The following is a 27,202-nucleotide window of genomic DNA, read 5'->3' on the forward strand; positions in this document are numbered from 1 at the left end:
CATAGTTGTTGTTTTGTGGGGGAGGCTATTAGTCAGGTTGTTGTACCAGTTACATTTCGTGAGTTGGTGTTGAAAACTTCCCACAACGATATTACTGGACATCTGGGCGTGAGGAAAACCTACAATCTCATACTAAGACATTTATTTTGGCCTAGGTTAAAGAGGGATGTTTCCGTGTTCATCAAAACCTGTCACACCTGTCAATTAATGGGTAAACCTAAACAAGCTATTAAGCCGGTACCGCTATTTCCTATTCACGTTGTCAGTCAGCCATTTGAGTGTCTGACTGTTGGCCCTCTGCCTCGCTCTAAGAATGGTAGTAGTTACCTGTTCACTGTGATGTCAGACCACTAGGTTTCCTGCTGCCTATCCTCTCCGGTCTATCACGACTAAGTCTGTGCTAAAAGCTTTGACTCAATTTCCCGCTGTTTGGAATCCCTACATTTATTCAGTGACCAAGGTTCTAATTTCACCTCTAATCTGTTTGGTCAGGTTCTCCAACAGCTCCATATTAAACACAATTTGGCTAGCGCCTATCACGCGCAGAGTCGAGGAGTGCTGGAACGTTTCCATCAAACACTTAAGTCTTTGTTGAGAGCTTATTGTACGGAGATGGATAAGGATTGGGAGGAGGGGTTGCCATGGTTACTGTTAGCCGCCAGGGAGATTTCACAGGAGAGCACAAGTTTCAGTCCAAATGACCTAGCATTCGGACATAGTGTGCATCGGCTTCTAGTGGTACTCCAGGATGACTGGAAGTCTCCCAAGCCACCTCAGTCCCTGTTATCTTATGTGTGTGATTTCCGGCGACGCCTGTACACTGCTGGTGAGATTGCTAAAGAGAAGCTGTCATCTTCACAGGGGAGGATGAAAGGAATATTTGATCGGCATGCACGTTGTCTCCGAGTGTTGTAATGTATGCGTGTCGTTCACATGACCGGCCACTGTTTATTTTTGTTGTTTTGTGTTGTCCTGTCGCTCCTGTCATCTGTTCCCTGCTGTCCTCGTTTTCTTCATTCCTCTTAAAGGTTGCTTCCTGTGCGCAAAGGTTGCTTAGGTCTGGGGAGGACAAGATTGGTTGGGGCAGCTTTAACCAGGGCAGTATGTTTGTTTATGTATATATTTTTGGCCTCCCTCCCTCCCTCCCTCCCTCCCTCCCTCCCTCCCTCCCTCCCTCCCTCCCTCCCTCTCTGTCTGCCCCTCCCTCTCTGTCTGCTGAATTCTTTCTCTGCTCTTGTTTTCCTTAATAGGATGTCGGTGGGCGGAGCTGGGAGGGTCGTCAGTGAAATGGGACACACCTGGGCTCGGGTTTTCCCAGGGATAAATACACCTTTCCCCATACAGAGGAGACTCCCTCCACACAGACACACTATTGTTTTTTTGTTATGGCATTTTGGGGCTTCTTTTGTTTGTTTATTTTGGCATCTCTCAACACACCTCATTATCACCATCTATGCATGCATCCACTCACTTACACTACTGACTACTCACACCATTGTTACTTGTATATAGTTTACTTTATTTAATACATATATTTTTGTTATTCCTTTATATCCGCGTTGTCTCCCTCTATGTTATGGGCTACGAGCCGGTTCGTAACATATGACAGTCATAGACTGTTTCGGCAACATGAAAGAGAGGAGGATATCATTGGCGTTTCTCTACAAGTAGGGTGAGTCAACATGTTTTTTCTTCTTGCACGACTGCACACACAAATCAGTACCATGGACAGCCACGACATATTTAGCTTACGTTGATTGCACTAAATCGTTTTTGGTATCTTTTAGTTGTCACTGTGTTAAACTAAGCATGGTTGTTTAGTAGTCCGAAAATGTCGGAAACATTAACTGTAGGTTATGTAACTGTTTGTTACATGCAAAATGCTTTGTAGACTTCAAGGTTTTGTGATGAAACAAAGGTGTGGTTGTATTTATTCTGCCACTGTCTTCTTATTGTCTCGGACTTTAGGCCTATATATCATGGTGGTAAGGCCTATAACTAACAGGATATAGAGCAAACAACGCATTTATCACAACACATAGGTTGCAATATGGCTTTTTTCTAGCTTGGCTTCCTCAGTGATTTTATCCACGCACTGCTACTGGATTGGATCTCTTAACTTTTGACCATTCATAAAACACATTCACTGACATTTCTGTTAAGTTAAAGATGCATCTATTATTAACATCATGTTAGTGTCTTTGGGCCACTGCACCTATCTGAAGTATACAACAAACAGTAAGTGTCACGCTACATGAATCCAGGAGAGGGGGCTCTCTACCACATCTCCACATCTAGGACGTTTCCAAACACAAATATAACATGATGGCCAAACTGAATTACATCTACTTTAAAGAAATCAATGTTTTGTGTATTCATTTCAGTATATATTATAAGAAAACAAAATGTACAAATGATGGATATGGTGTGGGTGAACGGACGATCTTCGCATGTGTATTTCCCACCGTAAAGCATGGTGGAGGAGGTGTTATGGTGTGGGGGAGCTTTGCTGGTGACAGTCTGTGATTTATTTAGAATTCAAAGCACACTTAACAAGCATGGCTACCACAGCATTCTGCAGCTATACGCCATCCCATCTGGTTTGGGCTTAGTGGGAGTATAATTTGTTTTCAACAGGACAATGACCCAACACACCCTCTAGGCTGTGTAAGGGCTATTTTACCAAGAAGGAGAGTGATGGAGTGTTGCATCACAATCTCCCGACCTCAACCGTATTGAGATGGTTTGGGATGAGTCGGACTGCAGCGTGAAGGAAAAGCAGCCAACAAGTCCTCAGCATATGTGGGAACTCCTTCAAGACTGTTGGGTAAGCATTCCAGGTGAAGCTGGTTGAGAGAATGCCAAGAGTGTGCAAAGCTGTCATCAAGGCAAAGGGTGGCTATTTGAAGAATCTCAAATATAACAAATATTTTAATTTGTTTAACACTTTTTTTTTTGGTTACTTGTGTATATACTTGCATACTATTGTTTGTACAGATGAACGTGGTACCTTCAGGCGTTTGGAAATTGCTCCCAAGGATGAACCAGACTTGTGGAGGTCTACAATTTCTTTTCTGAGGTCTTGGCTGATTTCCTTTAGATTGTCTCATGATGTTAAGTAAAGAGGCACTGAGTTTGAAGGCACAGTCAACTTTAGTGTATGTAAACTTTTGACCCACTGGAATTGTGATACATTGAATTATAAGTGAAATAATATGTCTGTAAACAAACAAACTTGTGTCATGCAGAAAGTAGATATCCTAACCGACTTGCCAAAACTATAGTTTGTTAACATGGAATTTGTGGAGTGGTTGAAAAACGAGTTTTAATGACTCCAACCTAAGTGTATGTAAACTTCCGACTTCAACTGTAAATACCCCAAAACTGTCAAATGCCTATTATGTCCAATTTCTTGGTTTCCACAGGGCAGGTCTGTCCACTGAACATGAGCACCAAATTAAGAGATTCCTTATACACAGTTACTCAATCACCACCTAATCACCCCTGGTTCATAATTAGCATAATTCCCTCCTTATCTCTTAACTGTGATCGCTGAGGTGTGGTGAGCTTCGGATGCAGAATAGCTGCCGTAGCATCACCCAGGTGGGTGCTACAAATTGCGGGTGAATGGGTAGATGAAACTTGGCTATGGTACTATATAGCTTTACTACTGTTCAGCATGTCTATCTCAACTATGTATACTGCTACCTCATTAACCTAAAGTAATATATGGTTATTGCTGTATTCATCTTCATTTACATGATGTAACTTCAAACAACAAGTCACAAGAAAGGTATTACAATAGTTTGTTCAACTAAACCCCTTAGCTAATTAAAAACAGAAATCTACATTTTAAGTGAGAATAGGCTTGGTCTGAAACCCGAAAAAGAAAGAATTCACATGAGCACCACAATGCCTATTCCACCCATGCTCTACCAAGGTTTTCCAGCACACAGCTTTTACCTACTACAGTAGCTTCATTGGTAATGTACTTCAAACTATGTGTAGGCAGGTTGCTTAGGATTCAAACCTGGTGCAGTGTGTGGAGCCCCCTGACTACGTTTTACTTGTGGATGGCGATTTCAGATTTTCTGTGAACACACAGTCATTTGACACTGTGTTGATCAGTCAGCACACATTTGGATTATAAATGTCAAGATGGCAGGAGAGGAAGTTTATGCTGGAGCTGGAATTTATTAGACATGTGAAACAGCGACGCTGTCAGTCTTAAGCAATAGCATACACAATTGTTTACATGTGCATTTGCGGTTCAACCATTTACTATATGCAGTTCAGGCCATCATTGTTAATAAGAATTTGTTCCTAACTGACTTGCCTAGTTAAATAAAAAAATTAATCAACATAGCTAACTTACTATTTCTTAACAAAGCAATTTGTTTTCTCGACTCTGGTTTGGGTTGTGGTCTTGGTTGTTCTTAGTCGAGAAAATGTAGCGTAGCTAACTGCAGTGTTTGTCCTGTCTGAAATCTGGCTACTTCATCTTAACGTTATCGTACATTGGTCTGTGCAATGCAAATGAACGTGATTAGCTTAGCAGTTTCCCAATGTTTGGTGGTTTTAAACTTAAAGTAACTGTAAACTAACTAGTTTTGTTTAAGAAAGTATGATATTGTGGTGCATGAACTGGCCATACATGTTAGCTAACATTACAGTCTTACGTTGGCTAAGGTTACTTAGCTAGCTAGAGTTAATTGGCTATCATAGCAGCCAATTAGTTAAGGCTAAGACCTGTCTGAAAGCACTATTGTCTCACCACTACCTTTGTCCAGTTGCATGGTTACCATGTCATCCACTGGTTCTGTAACATCTTTTGTGGCAGCACTGTTTGCTGTAGCACCATTAGTGTTAACTGTGGCTTCACCACCATTGATTGCTGTAGCTCCATCACCTTAAACAAAACTACTATTTTCCAGAGCCTGGCTTGTTGTGGAAGCCATTAGATTGCTGCGCTCCTCATCACCTCCTGTGGCAAACCCGCTGGATCCTGCAGCAACACCGTTTTCTGTATCTTCACCTCCACTGGTTCCACAACCTAGATCAACATGGATCAGTGTTTTAGTCATAATGAACAATACACTGCAGCCCATCAAACTAAGTACATAGGGAAAACAGATTGAGAGGCCAGGATATACAGTACATTTTTATATTTTAGTCATTTAGCAGACGCTCTTATCCAGAGCGACTTACAGTTAGTGAGTGCATACATTTTCATACGTAGTAATGTACATTCATCCAGACCTGGGCATAAAATAGTTGTATTTTATTTGAAAATACAAACTTTTTAATTACTCAAGGTAGTTGAATATACAGTACATTACATAGAGTTTCAACTAAAATACAACTTTATTTTTTTGTATTCAAATATGGGTAGAAGTATTTTGAATACCCCTCAGAAAACAAATAATATTTGAAGGTATTATGCAAGTTATTTGAAAACTAATGCCAAGGGTGTGCAAAGCTGTCATCAAGGCAATGGGTGATTCCATATGTATTATTTCATAGTTTTGATGTCTTCACTATATTATTCTACAAAGTAAAAATAAAGACAAACCCTTGTATGAGTAGGTGTCCAAACTTTTGACTGGTACTGTGTGTGTGTGTGTGTGTGTGTGTGTGTGTACATACACATACACAGTACCAGTCAAAAGTTTGGACACCTACTCATTCAAGGGTTTTTATATTTGACTGCCAAATATCTACAACAGTTGAGCACGTGGTTTGGAGGGCTTGTAGATAGGAATCTTAATATAGCCTATAGCTAGATGAACTACATTAGAATAGACCACTTTTGCAGCTTCAAAATGACGTAACATCTATTTTCATAATAAGTGAGACACAAGGTAATACAGTAACACTTGACATAAAGTTCTTACACATGTGGTAACGTTGATTATTACAATAGCAACATTTTTGTTACATAAAACTTTGGAAATTGCTTTATAATTCCATAATGGCGTTATTGCATAAGATGTGTGGATTATATTTACCTAAGGCATTTAAACTGGAACAGACATTTCAGTAACGGGTGCAAAATATCTAACTGATTGGATTATTTTAGGAAAATGTATGCATGTTATTTATCTTTGCGTAGCATAATATTAATCAATCAATATACAGTACATGCACAAACAGATATTGAAACTTTTTAAAAAGTATGTATGTATATCTCAACCTACGATAGAGCATGCTGGGAAATATAATGATAGACGTGGTTTTGGTTCAAATATGTATGAGTTTCAGGCCCCTGTATTAGGGTCAAACTAGGTGCTCAAAATAAGGCCTCATGAAATACGTATGGTATTGTGTTAAAGGTCATGAACAGTCAAAATCATGTTTTGTCATGAAATTGTATGATATTTGAAGGAAACCAGAAGTATGATAACCAAAGTATAAAAATGACAGTTGCTTCTACATTGATAAAGTTTGACCATAAAGCTACTGGTCCCCTCCCCCCTGTCAAACACTTGGATTCATTATTAATGGGACAAGGTGACATCACCTTAACTCATTTTAATACACCAATTGTATTCTCTTTCCTAAATTAAATAAGTACCACATTCTAACCAACATCGGAGAAGATGTGTATGCAGAGGGGCGTGGTTTATATAGTTAGATCGCTACTCTACTGGTGACAAAATTTGACTGTAGGGTGTCAGCAAATATAATTAAAAGTTTGCCCTATTCATCTATGGCAAATATACTTATTATATTAGGTTTTGAGCCAGCAATTAGTAATTTCGCAGTCAATACTCCATATAATGGAAGGACTGTTGGGTAAGCATTCCAGGTGAAGCTGGTTGAGAGAATGCCAAGAGTGTGCAAAGCTGTCATCAAGGCAAAGGGTGGCTATTTGAAGAATCTCAAATACTGTATAAAATATTTTGATTTGTCATTTGTGTCAGTGCAGTGCATGTTGAGTGCCCTTCCCTATAAGTATGCTGAAAGTCTGTTGTTAATTTGTTTGCAGAGAAATAGCATTGTATTTGGTCAAACACAATTTTTTCCAACAGTTTGCAAAGAGCTGGCAGCAAGTTTATAGGTCTGCTGTTAGAACGAGTAAAGGCAGCTTTACCATTCTTGGGTTGCGGAATTACATTGGCTTCCCTCCAGGCCTGAGGACAAATACTTTCCTCTAGGCTCAGATTAAATATATGAGAGATAGAAGTGGCTATAGTCAGCTACCATCCTCAGTAGCTTTCCATCTAAGTTGTCAATGCCAGGAGGTTTGTCATTATTGATCGATAACAGTAATTTCCACACTAACTTCACAAAATTCAAACTTGCAATGCTTTTCTTTCATTATTGTTTTTTTTTAAGCATGAATATGATGGCTAACTGTTCATTGTTGGCATTTCCTGCCTAAGTTTGCCCACCTTGCCAATGAAGTAATCATTAAAATAATTGGCAACATCAAATGGTTTTGTGATGAATAAGCCATCTGATTCGATTAAAGATGGAGTTGAATTTGTCTTTCTGCCCATCATTTCATTTAAAGTACTCAAGTTTTTTTTATATCATTGATCTAGGCTTCATAATGGAGTTTATTCTTCTTTTTGTTGAGTTTTGTCAGATAATTTCTCAATTTACAGTAAGTCAACCAGTCAGATGTGCAGCCAGACTTATTAGCCACTCCTTTTGTCTCTTTCAACCATACAGTTCTTCAATTCCTCATCAATCTATGGAGCCTTAATAGTTCTAACAGTCAGTTTCCTAACAGGTGCATATTTATCAATAATTGGAAGAAGCAATTTCATAAATTCATCAAGTGCAGCGTCTGGAGGCTCCTTATTAATCACATCAGACCAACAAATATTTTTTACATCATCCACATGTGAGTCACAGCAAAATATTTTGTATGATCTCTTATACACTATTTTAGGCCCAGCTGTTGGAACTTTGGCTTTCCTGGATATAGTCACTATATTGTGACCACTGCTTCCAATGGGTACGGATACAGCTTTAGATCAAAGTTCTACAGTATTAGTAAAAATGTGATCGATACATGTGGATGATCTTTTTCCTGTAATGTTTGTAAACACCCATGTAAATTGATTAATAACCTGAACCAGATTACAGGCACTGGTTACCATAAGAAGCTTCCTCCTGAGCGGACAGCTTGATGAAAACCAGTCAATATTCAGGTCCCCAAGCAAGTAGATCTCTCTGTTTACATCACATACACTATCAAGCATTTCACACACATTATTTAGATACTGACTGTTCGCACTTGGTGGCCTATAGCAACACCCAAAAAGAAAAGGCTTTAGATGTGGCAAGTGAACCTGCAACCACAACACTTCAATAACACTTGACATAAGATCTTCTCTAAGCATTACAGGGATATGGCTCTGAATATATATATATATATATGCAACACCTCCCCCATAAGCATTTCTGTCTCTTCTATAGATGTTATTTTCTTGTATTGCTACTGCTGTATCATCAAATGAATTATCTAAGTGAGTCTCAGAAATGGCTAATATATGAATGTTAGCAAGTTATTGATTTCATGAACCTTATTTCTAAGGCTACATAGAGTAATATGGGCTATTTTCAGCCCTTTCCTGGCTTGCCAACCAGATGTAATGATGAGTTCAATGTACAATGTCCTAGGCACAACCAAGCAAACACTACCTCTTCCTTCCTAATCTGACCTTTGAATCTTGGTCCACTGACATTTTTTAGGAAGGCATATAAATGCTGGCCCTTGGGTTCGCTTTCCCACCTCTTCTGCCACACATCTATCATTTACATTTAAGTCATTTAGCAGACGCTCTTATCCAGACTGGTGCATTCAACATAGGATAGCCAGTGGGACAACTACCCTTTTTGTTTTTTGGGGGGGGTGTAGAAGGATTACTGTTATACAGTACTATCCCGGTCGTACTGTCTGACCTAATTTCACTGTGTATCAGGATTATCCAAATGTTTACGTATTTATATCATTATATAGTTCATAAACTAGTTTATTTTTGAAAAGCAACCAGGCTGCGATGTTGTTCTATGCCATTTCAAATAGTTATAGTGCACAGTAATAATGTTTGGTGGCAGGATGTGTGCTATTATTAGACCTTCCTGGAAAAAACCCTGGAAATTAATACAAAAAACTACGATTTTAAGTTAAATATTAGCTTTTGTCTGAAGCTGAAAAAGACAGGAAATTCAAAAACGACTTTTACCTATGCACTAACAAAGCTTTTCAGCATAAGCAGCTTAACTACTGCAAGTGTACTGTAGCTTTATTGATCTACTGTACTTCAACAACAGATGTATTCACACTGGATGGGTTGATTAGGAGTCAAACCTTCGCTCAAAAAGCCTAATGCATACTCTTAGAGAAGTTTACCCCATTAATGTACACTCATGCAATCGGCCATCTGGGAATCTGTTCAATGTTCCTAGTGTTGATATAGACCCATTGGTTCTTAAAGGGGCAATCTGCAGTTCAAACAACAAAGTTGTCAACCCACCACTGTTTTGGTAAAAAGTTGAAGAATTGGGGGTGGAGAAATGTAACTACTCTCAAATTCGATAGAGCTTTGGATACAAAATGAAAATTGTAACCATATTCAGAGGCTAAACAGTGTTTCAAAATATGTACTTGTTCAACTCAATTGTTTGTAAAATTACATTGTTTACAAACAATTGAGTTGAACAAGTAAATATTTTGGGTTCTGATGGGGTATGACAATTGGACTAAGCTCATGAGGCATTTATTATATAAATTATATTCTTCAAGAATCAATGGGTGTGTGTAAATCATTAAAGTAAAAAAAAATTTGACGCAATCACCGATTGACCCTTTTAAATCAGAGCTGCCGAAAAACGTGTGGCAAGACCGCATTTGCCCAGTACTTCTCACCACTTTCAAAGAAAGCACCAGCACCGTCCGGGCCAGTTCTCAGCGCATTTTTGCATTCCAGTTCAACATTTACCTGCTCTGTCGAAGTCAACCATTGAAGACTACATGCAGAAAAGTTGTGCTATTTGTATTTGAGCAATATGATTGGCCATTCATTCAAGCACCACTACACTCCCGCGAGTGACAACTTCTCGAGCAGTACAGAAATTGATATGTTCACACAGCATGAGCAAAAAGAAGCGCCCATCAACCTACTCGCTGAGTTTATTTATTTTAGGGAAAGTGATTTATAAAAGGTTAGAGCATTGGGCCAGTAACCAAAAGGTTACTTATTTGAATCCACGAGCCGACAAGGTAAAAAATCTGATGTGCCCTTGAGCAAGGCACTTAACCCTAATTGGTCCAGGGTTGCTGTTAATAATGGTAGACCCTGGCTGTGACCGGACTCTCCGAGGGTATCTCAGGGAGAGATGGTATATGCAAAAAAACTCATGTTCAATTCACACGTGTATTAATACACATTTGTACATGTGTGAAATTGGACAAATATAAGCACCACCAATTGTTACATTTTTTGTTATTATAAATATAGCCTATTAATAGCTGCATATAGAGAGAGAACATGCCGACCTATAGGCCCTGCATGACCCCAACGCATTCAAAACTACAACATGTCCGGGCCAGTAGATTTTGGTCAACTGGCCCGGTCGTGACAGTGAGAACAAGTTCGCATTGGATCCTGTGATAGCCTACGAATAGGACCCAGAGTTTTACTTCACCAGGTCATGAGATCAGGAAAAACTCCAGGCCCCAGAAAAGACATGTACGAATTTTGCCACACCACTTTTGAACCTGTGTTGCCACCTCTACTTTAAATACTATAATTAATAAATGTCTCGAGCATAGCGAAACTGTCTTACGCTATCATAACCCAAAATATAAGGTTGCATTACTCCATTGTTTATAACAGGAATATAAACCATGTATAGCTCCAAAATATGTTCAAAAGATGTCAACTACCTTGTCCATTTCTCATCTGAGTAGGCTTATGTGTTAGGCTAGGTAAAATGTAGGGTTAAGGAGCGGTTTCGTGGACACAGATTACACCTAGTCGTGGATTATGAATCATTTTGGCTGGAGAATTTCTGATCTTGCTTTTTAGGCCAGGACTAGGCTCAATCTGTGTCTGGGAAATAATAATAATATAATAATATGCCATTTAGCAGACGCTTTTATCCAAAGCGACTTACAGTCATGCGTGCATACATTTTTTTTGTGTATGGGTGGTCCCGGGGATCGAACCCACTACCTTGGCGTTACAAGCGCCGTGCTCTACCAGCTGAGCTACAGAGGACCACATCCTCCCCATAATGGTGAAATGTGATGACGTCTTACATGAAAAAAACATGTATACTCTAAGAGTAAAATTTAGGCTGTTTCAGAGAAGGTTTGAATCCTAATCAACCGATACAATGTGAGAACATCTATTGTTGAAATACAGTAGATCAATAAAACTGCAGTAGTCTCTGCTGCTTATCCCGAAAAGCCTTGTTAGTGCATAGGTCAAATTTAGCTTTTGAATTTCCTGTCATTTTAGGCTTCAGCCGGAACACAAATTTCACTCAACACAGTTTTTTGTATTAATATGTTTCCCCTTTCATCCGTGTCTGGTGTTAGCTAGTTACTGGCTAGCTACGTCGTCAGCCAGTATGAAACAAAATGGGGGGAAGGGTCGTTCAAAACTCTGATGCAGTTGTCAAGTCAACACATCTGTCAGTGCTATTGTGAACTGCATTACAGGAGACATGCCAAACAAGAGGTGTGTGTGTGTGGTACCAGTCAAAAGATTGGACACACCTACTCATTCCAGCGTTTTTCTTCATTTGTACTATTTTCTACATTGTAGAATAATAGTGAAGACATCAAAACTATGAAATAACACATATGGAATCATGTAGTAACCAAACAAGTGTTAAACATATCAAAATATATATTATATTTGAGATTCTTCAAAGTAGCCGCCCTTTGCCTTGATGACAGCTTTGCACACTCGTGGCATTCTCTCAACCAGCTTCATGAGGTAGTCAACTGGAAAGCATTTCAATTAACAGGTGTGCCTTGTTAAAAGTTAATTTGTGGAATTTATTTCCTTCTTAATATGTTTGAGCCAATCAGTTGTGTTGTGACAAGGTAGGGGTGGTTTACAGAAGATAGCCCTATTTGGTAAAACACCAAGTCCATATTATGGCAAGAACAGCTCAAATAAGCAAAGAGAAACGACAGTCCATCATTACTTTAAGACATGAAGGTCAGTCAATGCGGAACATTTCAAGAACTTTGAAAGTTTCTTCAAGTGCAGTCGCAAAAACCATCAAGCGCTATGATGAAACTGGCTCTCATGAGGACCGCCACAGGAATGGAAGACCCAGAGTTACCTCTGCTGCAGAGGATGAGTTTATTAGAGTTACCAGCCTCAAATTGCAGCCCAAATAAATGCTTCAGAGTTCAAGTAACAGACACATCTCAAAATCTACTGTTCAGAGGAGACTGCGTGAATCAGGCCTTCATGGTCGATTTGCTGCAAAGAAACCACTACTAAAGGACACCAATAATAAGAAGAGACTTGCTTGGGCCAAGAAACACGAGCAATGGACTTTAGACCGGTGGAAATCTGTCCTTTGGTCTGATGAGTCCAAACGTGAGATTTTTGGTTCCAACCGCCATGTCTTTGTGAGACGCAGAGTAGGTGAATGGATGATCACGGCATGTGTGGTTCCCACCGTGAAGCATGGAGGTGTTATGGTGTGGGGGTGCTTTGCTGGTGACACTGTCAGTGATTTATTTAGAATTCAAGGCACACTTAACCAGCATGGCTTCCACAATATTCTGCAGCGATACGCCATCCCATCTGGTTTGGGCTTAGTGGGACTATCATTTGTTTTTCAATGGGACAATGGACCAAAACACACATCCAGGCTGTGTAAGGGCAATTTGACCAAGGAGAGTGATGGAGTGCTGCATCAGATGACCTGGCCGCCACAATCACCCAACCTCAACCCAATTTGAGATGGTTTGGGATGAGTCGGACCGCAGAGTTAAGGAAAAGCAGCCAACAAGTGCTCAGCATATGTGGGAAATCCTTCAAGACTGTTGGAAAAGCATTCCTCATGAAGCTGGTTGAGAGAATGCGAAGAGTGTGCAAAGCTGTCATCAATGCAAAGGGTGGCTACTTTGAAGAATCTAAAATATAAAATATATTTTGACTATTTTAACACTTTTTTTGGTTACTACTTGATTCCATATGTGTTATTTCATAGTTTTGTTGTCTTCACTATTATTCTACAATGTAGAAAATAGTCAAAATAAAGAAAAACCCTTGAATGAGTAGGTGTGTTCAAACCTTTGACTGGTACTGTATATATATTCTGACGTTAATTCAATTTCAATGTTTTAGTTGCTTTGTGTATCACCAAATTTGCTTGAGATTATTTTACTGCAGCACTGCATCCAAATTGATTGACATAGGCATTTCATGAACAGTACGCTTTAACTTGAAATGAAATCTACTTTCGGACAAAATTTGAAATATCTGAAAAGACTATCTTATCCGTATAGATGGATGGACCCTTCTCCCTCTCTCTCACGGATCCCATGGTTGCCAACATGCTGACCACACCGCTCGCGTTACGTGCGCGATTGTTGCAAAATAATTGTACACATACATGTTATTCAATCATTGCATCCACACGGCTCGTGCGCGTCAATGACCGTCTGCATAGCCAGGTGCTAAAATAGAACTTGGTTCTATTTGTGACGCTTGACGTGCTGCAAGTCCCGCCTCTCCCATCTCCTCATTTGGATTTTAGGAGCATATACCCACGTGGGTGATTGAAAGATGAACTGAGGTCCACACTCCAGTCCAGTTGGTGGTAATGCACCTTAAAGTTGGTTGCCAACCGCCATATAAAGTCCAAAGAAGAAGAAACCTGGAGGAGAGATTACTAGAAACGAACTCATTTTACCCTTTTATCTGTAGATGAATTGTCAGAGTAGAGGACCTTGTTCATTTCAGGTAAAATAACAACCCAATGTTTATATCCCAGGACAAATTAGCTAGCATCAGCAAGCTAGCTAGCTAAATTGCCATAAATGTTTTAATGATTTTCGACCTCTCCCCAAATTAATATAGTTGGTTCAGAGTTAGTTTTGATATTTCAACCAGCGTGTCCTGATCGCGTCTGGTGTGGGTGGACAAATCAACATACGCAGACGCACGCGCGCGCCTGGTCTAGTCAGCATGTTAGTTTGAAGATGTAATACGGAGACAGGTGTTTCATACAACACAACAGCCTTCTGTGTTCTCTTTTAGACTGCATATTTGCAATCAAACACCAGAATTGTCTCCTTAGCTATCATACTCTAATTCCACAGTGCATTCCACTGATTTCAAAACTCGGTCCTCCAGAAGTTCTACTACATGATCTCTTTTTTTTTTTTTAAAGCAGCGTTAGAAAGGATTACCTACACATACTGACAGCTCATGTTAAAGACAGAAGCGTCCCTGCCGCTGAAAAACATCCCCACAGCATGATGCTGCCACCATATTGCTTCACCATAGGGATGGTGCCAGGTTTCCTCCAGACGTGACGCTTGGTATTCAGGCCGAAGAGTTCAATCTTGGTTTCATTAGACCAGAGAATCTTGTTTCTCATGGTCTGAGAGTCCTTTAAGTGCCCTTTGGCAAACTCCAAGCGGGCTGTCATGTGCCTTTTACTGAGGAGTGGCTTCCGTCTGGCCACTCTACCATAAAGGCCTGATTGGTGGAGTGCTGCAGAGATGGTTGTCCTTCTGGAAGGTTCTCCCATCTCCACAGATTAACTCCGGAGCTCTGTCAGAGTGACCATTGGGTTCTTGGTCACCTCCCTGACGAAGGCCCTTCTCCCCCGATTGTCCCGGAACTCTACGGACAATTCCTTCGACCTCATGGCTTGGTTTTTGCTCTGACATGCACTGTCAACTGTCGGACCTTATCTAGGCCGGTGTGTGCCTTTCCAAATCATGTCCAGTCAATTGAATTTACCACAGATGGACTCCAATCAAGTTGTAGAAAAATCTTAAGGATGATCAATGGAAACAGGATGCACCTGAGCTCGATTTCTAGTCATAGCAAAGGGTCTGAATACTTATGTAAATAAGGTATTTCTGTTTTTGTTTTTTTATACATTTGCAAACATTTCTATTCTCTTTGTCATTATGGAGTATTGTGTATGTGTGTAGATTGATGAGGAATGATGAATCAATTTTAGAATAAGGCTATAACGTAACAAAATGTGGAAAAAGGGAAGGGGTCTGAATACTTTACAAATGCACTGTAAGCTCCCCACCCACACAGCCTGTCTTTTCAAACTTCCTAGTGGTTAGCCATGAGAGAAACTACTTTTCAAAATGACTGTTCAGGACCTTTAACACTGTTCCGGTGCACAGCAAATTCTCCACTGTTATTGTTTTTTAAATTAACATTGGAAGTGTCAAATCAACACTGAAAGTGTTGAGTCTGTGGATCCATGTAGAAACTGTAACAGTGTTAAATGAACACACTGCTTAGTGTAACGCCTTATTCAAATATTTCCCAGAGTGCCTTGCCTTTTGAGTAAATTATAGAGTTACCACACATGACTGTATGTGTTAGCGACCGAGACATGGTTGTTGTATTCATCCATGTTCGTTCCTGTGGACTTCACCAAGTGAGATCCTAAGTGAATGTGTTATCGTTAAACAGTTACATTCCTTAACACAATACCATATGTATTTCATAAGGCCTTATTTTGAGGACCTAGTTTTACTATAATACAGGGACCTGAAGCTCATACAAATGCCATTGAACCAAAACCATAGCCACCATTATCATATTTCCCAGTATGCTCTATTGCAGGTAAAACAAATTGAGTTGTTTGTTTCAATATCTATGTTTGTTCATGTACATTGATAAATCTTATTCTACATAAAGATAAATTACATCATTCAATTGTACCCGCAAAACACCAGTCTCAACTTCAACAGTGAAGAGGCGACTCTGGGATGCTGACCTTCTAGGCAGAGTTGCAAAGAAAAAGTCCAGTGTCTGTGTTCTTTTGCCCATCTTAATATTGTATTTTTATTGGCCAGTCTGAGATATGGGTTTTTCTTTGCAACTCTGCCTAGGTCAGCATCCCAGAGTCGCCTCTTCACTGTTGACGTTGAGACTGGTGTTTTGCGGGTACTATTTAATGAAGCTGCCAGTTGAGGACCTGTGAGGCGTCTGTTTCTCAAACTAGACACTTACACGTATTTTTCCTCTTGCTCAGTTGTGCTCCAGGGCTTCCCACTCCTCTTTCTATTCTGGTTAGAGCCAGTTTGCGCTGTTCTGTGAAGGGAGTAGTACACAGTGTTGTACGAGATCTTCAGTTTCTTGGCAATTTCTCGCATGTAATAGCCTTGATTTCTCAGAACAAGAATAGACTGACGAGTTTCAGAAGAAAGTTATTTGTTTCTGGCCATTTTGAGCCTGTAATCGAACCCACAATTGCTGATCATCCAAATACTCAACTAGTCTCAAGAAGGCCAGTTTTATTGCTTCTTTAATCAGCACAACAGTTTTCAGCTGTGCTAACATAATTGCAAAGGGTTTTCTGATTTATCAATTAGCCTTTTAAAATGATAAACTTGGATTAGCAAACACAACGTGCCATTGGAACACGGGACTGATGGTTGCTGATAATGGGCCTCTGTACGCCTATGTACATATTCCATAAAAAATCAGCCGTTTCCAGCTACAATAGCCATTTACAACATTAACAATGTCTACACTGTATTTTTGATCAATTTGATGTTATTTTAATGGACAAAAAAAGTGATTTTCTTTCGAAAACAAGGACATTTCTAAGTGACCCCAAAATGTAGAAAGGTAGTGTACATTTTTCTAATCTAATCAGTTAGACTTTCTGCACCCATTACTTAAATGTTTGTTCCAGTTTAAATGCCTTAGGTAGTCTCTTCACAACACACCTAACCCTGGCACTCATTATGAATGTAGGTTGTAGGTGAATAAACATTTCTAACTGCTGATTATCCTAACTCTGGATGGATTCCAATAGGAATTACACGTCACTTTACAAGCCGGCATAATGAGGCTAACAGGTAGGGTTACAAAATTCCTAGTTTTTCCAGAAGTCCTGGTTGGAACTTTCCTGGAAATTGAAAATGCAAAATCACTCAGGATTTTTTGGGAAAGTCACTGGAATCTGATGTGGCCTGAGGTATGAGCTGGGGATCAATTATGCACTTATAACTAAAGGTATGAAGGATGGCCTTATAGGGTACCACTGTAGTGCGGCCCAGCCCCCGAAGTGACTTCTTATCAACTGTATGCAAGGAATCCTTTGTGTTGTCTTAGGAATGAATCATTATCTTAACTTTACAGTAATACAATTGGTCAATAACTCAGATTTTGAATCCTAACAACTCAGATGCTTATAAAAGGTTATTAGATTCATTGTTCTTTCTGTTATGTTGCTGACTTGCTGTGGTGATATACCTACACTCTTTCTTTCCCCCTCCCATAGATTTTTTTATTTAACCAGGTAAGACAGTTGAGGACAAGTTCTCATTTACAACTGCGACCTGGCCAAGATAAAGCAAAGCAGTGCGATTTAAAAACAACAAAAACACAGAGTTACATATGCAATAAACAAAACGTACAGTCAATAACACAATAGAAAATCTATATACAGTGTGTGCAAATGTAGTAAGTTATGGAGGTAAAGCAATAAATAGGCCATAGTGCAAAATAATTACAATTTAGTATTAACACTTGAGTGATAGATGTGCAGAAGATGATGTGCAAATAGAGATACTGGGGTGCAAATCAGCAAAATAAATAACAATATGGGGATGAGGTAGTTGGATGGGCTAATTACAGATGGGCTGTGTACAGGTGCAGTGATTGGTAAGCTGCTCTGACAACTGATGCTTAAAGTTAGTGAGGGAGATAAGTGTCTCCAGCTTCAGAGATTTTTGCAGTTCGTTCCAGTCATTTGCAGCAGAGAACTGGAAGGAATGGCGCCCAAAGGAGGTGTTGGCTTTGGGGATGACCATTGAGATATACCTGCTGGAACGCATACTATGGGTGGGTGTTGCTATGGTGACCAATGATCTAAGATAAGATAAGGTGGGGATTTGCCTAGAAGTGATTTATAGATTACCTGGAGCCAGTGGGTTTGGCAACGAATATGTAGTGAGGGCCAGCCAACGAGAGCGTACAGGTCACAATGGTGGATAGTATATGGGGCTTTGGTGACAAAACGGATGGCACTGTGATAGACTACATCCAATTTGCTGAGTAGAGTGTTGGAGGCTATTTTGTAAATGACATCGCCGAAGTCAAGGATCGGTAGGATAGTCAATTTTACGAGGGCATGTTTAGCAGCATGAGTGAAGGAGGCTTTGTTGCAAAATAGCTAGCCAATTCTAGATTTCACTTTGGGTTGGAGATGCTTAATGTGAGTCGAAGGAGAGTTTACGGTATAACCAGACACCTAGGTATTTGTAGTTGTCCACATAATCTAAGTCAGACCCGCCAAGAGTAGTGATTCTAGTCGGGCGGGCGGGTACAAGCAGCGTTCGATTGAAGAGTATGCATTTAGTTTTACTAGCGTTTAAGAGCAGTTGAAGGCCACGGAAGGAGTGTTGTATGGCATTGAAGCTCGTTTGGAGGTTTGTTAACACAGTGTCCAGTGAAGGGCCAGATGTATACATGAGCTATGGGCCTTGGCACAAGCCATGGTTTCTTTGTCTCACTCTCTCTCTGACCATGCTTGGAATAATGCCTTGTGATTGCTTGTTAATGCTTTGCAACTTAAGCTTTATGCCTTGTGGTCCTCTGTAGCTCAATTGGTAGAGCATGGCGCTTGTAACGCCAAGGTAGTGGGTTCGATCCCCGGGACCACCCGTACGTAAAAATGTATGCACACATGACTGTAAGTTGCTTTGGATAAAAGCGTCTGCTAAATGGCTTATTATTATTATTATTATTGTATGTGAATCCATTCATTTTACAAAGTAATTAAATACACTTGTGTTTAGAATTCCATTCTCAGACATTTCTTCATTGCCTATTACTGTAGCTCAACTATAGTGTTCTAGCATATTGCTATTTAGCTTATGGAGTCCAATAATTCATTTAATGGGCTAACCGCTTAGTCTTATTATGAGTCCCATTTGAGGTAAATAAAATATACATATCAAATACTACACCAGTACAGTGACATGTTTGTACCCCTTTACAAACAAATGCAAGCCTTTTTTTCTGAGTGTAATACAACAACATTAAACTCATGGTTTACAGGCCACGTCTGCAAGTCACATTATGTTGGCTTGCAAGGTGATGTGTAATTCCTATTGGAATCCAGCCAGTGTGGGGACATCCAACATTTGGAATTTTTTATATCCTGCAACCTGTATTTAGAATGACTGCCAGGGTTGGAAAGAGTAGGCTGAGACTACCTAAAGCATCTAAACTGGAACAAACATTTCAGTAACGGGTGCAATAAATCCAAGTAACATATTGGATTAGTTTAGAAAATGTTTGTAACTTATATTTAAGTAGCATAAGATTAATTAATCAATCATGCGTAAACATTTAGATATTGAAACAATTCTAAAAATCGACCTGCAATAGAGCATGCTGGGAAATATGACCATGATGGGCGTAGTTTTTGGTTCAAAGTAATGTGTATCAGTTTCAGGCCCCTGCATTGGGGTAAAACTAGGCCCTCAAAATAAGGCCTTGTGAAATACGTATGATATTGTGTTAAAGAATACATTTAAAAAAAATATATCATCTTTGCTTAGGATCTCACTTGGTGAAGTCCATAGGACTGAAACTTGATTAATGCAACAACCAGTCCAACAATGTCTCTGTCACTAACAAATAGGTAATGGGTGGTAACTCTACAATTAACTCGAAAAGCACTCGGAAATATTTGAATAAGGCTTTACACTAAGCAGTGTGTTAATTTAACACTGTTTGTGCGTCTATATAGGTCCACAGACTCAACACTTTTTAAGTGTTGTTTTGAAATTCTGTGTTAATTTTGTACGTTTTTTTTTTACACTGGAGAATTTGCTGTGTAAATATCCAATTTGCAATGTTTGCAATTGGCTTTGAATTACTCTGCAGTATTAATTGCAGCTTTCAACCTTTTCAGTCACATTTTGAAAGACATAACTTATTTATACTTATTTATAAAATATAATTGGTTAAATGTTTTGACTTATGTACTCCTGGGGCAATAGACATATTACAGAATGTTTTAGATATAAATGTATTGTGTAGATCAAATACAGTATGACTGTCAGATTGGAATAGTATAGGAGATTGTGTGTGCTCTATTGATTCTATTTGTATCTTCAACATGCAGTTCCAGATGCAGCCCTGACATTAGTTGAAGGCAGCCAATCCAATAGTTTCAGAAAAGTAATCACTTCCTCAGACCTGTATTCAAAAATGTTTTTAAAGTAATTGCTTTCTCAGATCTGTATTCAAATTGTTTTCAGTAGTTACTTTCTGAGATCTGTATTCAAATAGTTTAAAAAAGTAATCATTTTTTGGGATCTTCATTCAAATAGTTGTAGTCACCTCCAAAGTAACTATTTGTGCCCCAGGAAAAACAGTTCTTTTACACAAAGCATGGTTATCTATAGTTATCTCAGGCTGCAGTCATCGTGTGATTGGTAGTTGGTAGCACTTCATTGAATGTAAATGGATATAATATCCTTAGATTTGGCACTAACAGAGTAATTACAGACAGGGCGTCTTTATACCGTACTGAATCTATTTTCATTATAGTAATACAAATCCTGAAATTGCAACTTACATTGTTTGTACACAGGAAAAATGATTCCCCCGACGCAAATCAGCATCAATAGTTTGATGCCTACAATAACACCGATAGAAAGGCCTTCCTGCACCTTACCTGTGGGGAAAAGACAAGACCAGTTTAATTACATTTTTAGTTAATAAAGATTAGGCAATGAGAGGTGGATGTAACACACTGTATCATGTCCCTGCAGGGTCTATGTGAATGCTCTTACTGGTGCAGATGATGGTTGTGTTGCTCACAGTCTCTCTCAGAATGGGGTTGAACACCTGGCAGGTCACAGACTGATTCTCTGTGAAATTCACTTGGCTCCAGACAGTGTACAGTCCACTTTCAGGATCAAGTGTAATGTTGGTCTGTACTTCCCTGGGGTCCAGAGTGCAGTTCTGAGGCTGTGAGAGATCCTGAATGGTCCATGTGACCTTTGGTTTAGGATATCCTCCCTGGGTCAAACACATTGCGTTCATCTCTTTGTAGTTCACAGTCAATTTGGGTGTCAGGAACCGTGCTGAAAGTGTACAAGGCAAAGACAAGAATTGAGAGAAAGGTGCCATGTATAAATGCTTTAATAATGTCCTTTATGATTTCCCACAAGGGCTATAAATAACTCTGCCATACCTGCCACAAGCAGGGTAGTCTGACACACTTTGGTGACATGGATATGTTGATCATTACTGTCGAACAGCGAAGCCAAGGCCCAGTAGGTGTTCTTGTTGTCTTGAGGTGTTACTTGGCTGAGTTTGATAGAGATATTCCCAGAACTCATCTCAACCTGAAAGGCATTAGTCCTGTTTGTGTAAAGTTTGTTCTGATATTCTTGCTCAACTCCTTTGTTGAACGAGTACAACACGACGTCTGAATGATCTTGCCAATGGAACCGGAGTCTTGCTGGGTTGATGGATAAATTCAGGTCACAGGGCAAGAGAATAGATGCTCCTATAATGCCAGTGACTAGATGTTCAGATGCAACTGGTGCTGAAAATGTCAAGATTCAACACACATAAATGTCGACCACTGTATTAGTGCATGATTGTGTTTGAATATGGGAGAATCTATGCATGTCTCAATTGGCTTGAGGTGTGAAACGGTGAAGAATTGTCACGTTGCCTTCATGTCATCAATGGTTCTCAAGCACAGGCTCATATGACGCCTGAGTTTCCTGCCCCTCCATGCCCACATCCTGACTGTAAGAGCTTATGCTAAATCTGACACAGTCCTTCAAACCAGGACTGAGGGGCCCAAAAACTAAGTCACATTGCTATTGTGACAGCAGGCTTCACTGGAGGAATGGCATGATGTGCTCATGTACTCACTCAAAGGAAAGTACATACAGTGAGGGAAAAAAGTATTTGATCCCCTGCTGATTTTGTACGTTTGCCCACTGACAAAGACATGATCAGTCTATAATTTTAATGGTAGGTTTATTTGAACAGTGAGAGACAGAATAACAACAAAAAAATCCAGAAAAACGCATGTCAAAAATGTTATAAATTGATTTGCAAAACATGACTTAGTACTTGGTGGCAAAACCCTTGTTGGCAATCACAGAGGTCAGACGTTTCTTGTAGTTGGCCACCAGGTTTGCACACATCTCAGGAGGGATTTTGTTCCACTCCTCTTTGCAGATCTTCTCCAAGTCATTAAGGTTTCGAGGCTGACGTTTGGCAACTCGAACCTTCAGCTCCCTCCACAGATTTTCCATGGGATTAAGGTCTGTAGACTGGCTAGGCCACTCCAGGACCTTAATGTGCTTCTTCTTGAGCCACTCCTTTGTTGCCTTGGCCATGTGTTTTGGGTCATTGTCATGCTGGAATACCCATCCACGACCCATTTTCAATGCCCTGGCTGAGTGAAGGAGGTTCTCACCCAAGATGTGACGGTACATGGCCCCGTCCATCGTCCCTTTGATGCGGTGAAGTTGTCCTGTCCCCTTAGCAGAAAAACACCACCAAAGCATAATGTTTCCACCTCCATGTTTGATGGTGGGGATGGCGTTCAAGGGGTCATAGGCAGCATTCCTCCTCCTCCAAACACGGCGAGTTGAGTTGATGCCAAAGAGCTCGATTTTGGTCTCATCTGAACACAACACTTTCACCCAGTTCTCTGAATCATTCAGATGTTCATTGGAAAACTTCAGATGGGCCTGTATATGTGCTTTCTTGAGCAGGGGGACCTTGCGGGCGCTGCAGGATTTCAGTCCTTCACAGCGTAGTGTGTTACCAATAGTTTTCTTGGTGACTATGGTCCCAGCTGCCTTGAGATCATTGATAAGATCCTCCCATGTAGTTCTGGGCTGATTCCTCACCATTCTCATGATCATTGCAACTCCACGAGGTGAGATCTAGCATGGAGCCCCAGGCCGAAGGAGATTGACAGTCTTTTGTGTTTCTTCCATTTGCGAATAATCGCACCAATCATTGTCACCTTCTCACCAAGCTGCTTAGCGATGGTCTTGTAGCCCATTCCTGCCTTGTGTAGGTCTACAATCTGACATCCTTGGAGAGCTCTTTGGTCTTGGCCATGGTGGAGAGTTTGGAATCTGATTGATTGCTTCTGTGGACAGGTGTCTTTTATACAGGTAACAAACTGAGATTAGGAGCACTCCCTTTAAGAGTGTGCTCCTAATCTCAGCTCGTTACCTGTATAAAAGACACCTGGGAGCCAGAAATCTTTCTGATTGAGAGGGGGTCAAATACTTATTTCCCTCATTAAAATGCAAATCAATTTATAACATTTTTGACATGTGTTTTTCTGGATTTTTTTGTTGTTATTCTGTCTCGCACTGTTCAAATAAACCTACTATTAAAATTAGACTGATTATTTCTTTGTCAGTGGGCAAACGTACAAAATCAGCAGGGGATCAAATACTTTTTTCCCTCACTGTACAGTAGTTAAAAGGAAGTGGTAGAAAGATCTTAACACATGCAGAGATAAAAGTCCCCTAAACAAACATGTTCCTGGAAAATTAAGAAACCTTTTCTCTTCCAAAAGCCATAAAATAACATTTGAAACTGGGTTGTTCATTTATCTGTCTACTTTTGTAGTGAATTCCAGCACTTACTTACGAATATGATGGGAAGGTGTATGACATCACCCGTTTCCTGACTACTCTGATGACAAATTTGGTTGAGTAATTTAGCTCTGTCATAAACCTTAGCTCTGTAACATTTGTCACCATGTGCTTTACAGTAACCAGACCTAGATCCTCAAAAGAGAATGAAGAACCATTTCCATGTGGAAGATGTGTAGACAAGCCAAAACCCTTTCTTTCTGTAAAGCAATTCATTAAATAGAAGTATTGAGCATTGAGATAGAGAAGACTTACCTAACAGCAAATATATGAATATCAGAGTAGATATTCCATGCTGCAAGAGAATCATTAGAGAAGAAATGAATAACCTCAAGCTTGAATATTGCCCCATCATTATGTGAACGCAAGCTAAAAATAAATATGAGAAACAAGACAGACGGGAGTGTGTAGAGTGTTTCTAAGTTAATTCGAGCTTCTGAGGTGAAGTAAAACATTGTTATCCCATATGAAAAAACATTAAAAAAATATATTTGTATATAAAATGTTTAGGATACATGTGAAATATTGAAAATTGGCCAAATAATGTATTGTAAAAAAAATCCACAGGTCCACAAACAGTCATTCTGATTCCCATGTAAATAGCCTTTTGAGTGACTAAGATATCACCCATAATATTTTTGGGGAATCAAAATTTGAGAAAAAGTAAATGTTCTCTCATGGCTAATTACCAGGGCCAGTTTCCACAAAGCATCTCAGAAAAAGGTCTTAGGAATCGTGTTAAAAAAATAAACTCCCAGCTCAGAGTAGGTTTTAGGATGATGTTAGGACACTGCCCAGACAAACTCTGAGCCAGCAGTAAAATCAACTCATAGCAGTTTATCAGCTGGTAATCACAGTTTGAGGTACCGCAAAGGAAAGATTGTGATGACGCTCATTGACATTGTTGCAAATGATGGGGAATAACCAATTGCTATGAGGCATCGCCAGCTGTGAACTCTATAGCACGCTTCAGACAACCACAGTGAATGTGATTGTAAATCAAATGTTGCACATTTAATATAATTTTCGCCTGACATGATCACTTTGCATGCTCTTAATTATTGCCTAATATGTAGCCTTTTTTTAAAAACAAATTCTGATGGTTGTTAAAAGCGGAATTTTGACAATTACCATTATATCAACACACTCATCACTCCCGTTTAACAACTCTAAATCGCTTTGGCACAGTAGGCATCAAGTCACTTGCCAATAATGTTTTAACCCACAAGGTCCCATAGTTTCTTGATATATGTATAGGCTGTGGGCTCCGCCCTGGTCACTCCCTAGACACACCCATTGTCACTTCCTGATTTAAGGTGATATAGAAAGTGGGTGTGTCAGGATATGGGGGGCCATTTTGACTGCATGTTGGTGGGAGAAAATGTTTGGGTACTAGGAAACTTTTGTTAGTTTTGAACATCTAGTTTCTCTCATGTTATGCAAGTGAGACATGTCTCACAGTATTGTATTTGAGCGTTTAGAATTTTCCTTTCGGTGGATTATCCGACACCGTCTAAAGGACTATGTTTTGGAAGGATATTTCTAAGGTCTACTTTACCTTTTGGGGTTTTTGCTTTGTGGATTTCCTTTGGACTAATTGTACTGAACTGTGAAACTTGAACTGTTAAGATCAATGTTTATTTTAATTTCTTCCCTTCTGGATTTATTGGAGTTTTTCTTGTTTTTGGGGATATCTTTCCTGGACTTGAAACTGAACTGTATTGACTTTCATTCTTATTTGTGTTTCAGAGACTGAGCCATACATTTGAGTTGATTTGGCGGGGGGGGGGTTTATTTCGGAAATACACATCTCCCTTTCATGACATACACTGAGTATACAAAACATTAAGGACACCTGCTCTTTCCATGACATAGACTGACCAGGTGAATCCAGGTGAACGCTATGTTCCCTTATTGATGTCACTTGTTCAATCCACTTCAATCAGTGTAGAGGAGACAAGTTAAAGAAGGATTTTCAAGATAATTGAGACATGGATTGTTTGTGTGCCATTCAGAGGGTGAATGGGCAAGAAAAAATATTTAAGTGCCTTTTGAACAAGGTATGGTAGTAGGTGCCAGGCGCACAGGTTTGTGTCAAGAACTGAAATGCTGCTGGGTTTTTCAAGCTCAACAGTTTCCTGTGTGTATCAAGAATGGTCCACCACCCAAAGGACATCCAGTCAACTTGACACAACTGTGGGAAGCATTGGAGTCAACATGGGCCAGCATCCCTGTGGAACGTTTTTGACACCTTTTAGTGTCCAGGCCCTGACAAATTGAGTCTGTTCCGAGGGCAAAAGGGCAGGGTGCAACTCTATATTAGGAAGGTGTTCCTAATATTTGGTATACTCAGTGTACGTGCCCTCCCTTATTCTTCTGTTAGCGGCGTTGGGTTTAGTGCTTACCGACATTATGTTGCGTACAACGTTTGAAAGGTCTATCATTTTTATCGAACACAAAGTTAGCATTATCCCTAGTTGCCTTCAATAGCCTTATAGGTTATTGTTATTGCTTGGATAACTTTATTATCATGTTAATATTATTTCATTATTGGTATGCCATGCGCAGTAAACTGGAGGAGTCAGTGTGTCAATTGATCCCTGTAAGGGATGAGTCGCCCACTGGTGAATGACATGAAAATAAAGTATTCAATAATTCATATAGGCAAGCCCAATTAAGACTTATTATAACAATGTGATGTTGCACTCCAAATGGATAACTTGAAATAACATGACGTAGGTAATTAGATAATCAAAAGAAAAATGTGTTTATTTATTAGTGGTTATACGTATTTAGGCATATCATGTGAAATAGACCTCGTGAAATCATTGTCAAAAGCACAAGAGATACTGTTGCATGTAGGTCTAGATTATTTATGGAGTAAATATATAGAAATATCAAAACATTATTTTAACAACTCCAAAGCAATTGCATGTGGCGCAGGAACCACTGACTCGCTGCATTTTTCTATTATCAAGCTGGTAACTATTTCCTACTCTGAGACGCTTTGTGGATACAGCCCCAGGAAGTTAACTTTTGAATTGTTTCATTTTGTCGTGCATATGGATGCAAACAGCACTTTCTCTTAGTAGCCGTATCTGATCATAGGGCATAAACAGTTGTTTGTATAGTATGTAGCTTCATGAGAAACAAATTATAATGTAAAGAATGCAACCTGCTTATTAAGCCATAAATTAGGGGTTAACCCAAATCTTACCAGACTGAAGATTGACTCCGAGATGATCCTGCTCCTTTCAATGACATGCATGTTCATTCCCTTTTACGTGTAATGTCATCAAGAATGGCAGATCTATTTTCATCATAACAGCTCCA

At 39.6% G+C, this 27,202-nt stretch overlaps 1 protein-coding gene across 2 annotated transcripts; it reads right to left on the bottom strand.

The window, feature by feature from the left end:
• Positions 1-4,170: 4,170 nt before the first annotated feature.
• On the bottom strand, positions 4,171-27,172 carry LOC311129976 (CD276 antigen homolog). Of its 2 annotated transcripts, none has more exons than XM_084162547.1 (6): positions 27,087-27,172; positions 24,125-24,164; positions 21,418-21,774; positions 21,014-21,307; positions 20,797-20,895; positions 4,171-5,053 (listed from the first exon to the last, which is right to left on the bottom strand). In XM_084162547.1, exons 1-6 carry the CDS (start codon positions 27,141-27,143, stop codon positions 4,911-4,913), a joined length of 990 nt encoding a protein of 329 aa, XP_084018673.1. In that variant the 5' UTR covers positions 27,144-27,172; the 3' UTR covers positions 4,171-4,910. The 2 variants fall into 2 exon arrangements, with proteins under 2 accessions (XP_084018673.1, XP_084018674.1); XM_084162548.1 differs by having other exon boundaries at positions 4,178-5,053; positions 21,418-21,571.
• Positions 27,173-27,202: the final 30 nt, after the last annotated feature.

Source organism: Coregonus lavaretus (genome assembly GCF_964263955.1).
Source record: "Coregonus lavaretus genome assembly, chromosome: 5".
NCBI lineage: Eukaryota > Metazoa > Chordata > Actinopteri > Salmoniformes > Salmonidae > Coregonus > Coregonus lavaretus.

What these genes read in the sequence shown, in the direction of transcription:
- LOC311129976 (XM_084162547.1), bottom strand. Translation starts at nt 27,143, where the DNA reads ATGAACATGCATGTCATTGAAAGGAGCAGGATCATCTCGGAGTCAATC. An exon ending in ATTCATATATTTGCTGTTAG is followed by an intron (nt 21,775 to 24,124) that starts GTAAGTCTTCTC and finishes TGACATTTTCAG; the next exon opens with CACCAGTTGCATCTGAACAT. An exon ending in CACAACCATCATCTGCACCA is followed by an intron (nt 20,896 to 21,013) that starts GTAAGAGCATTC and finishes TTTTCCCCACAG; the next exon opens with GTAAGGTGCAGGAAGGCCTT.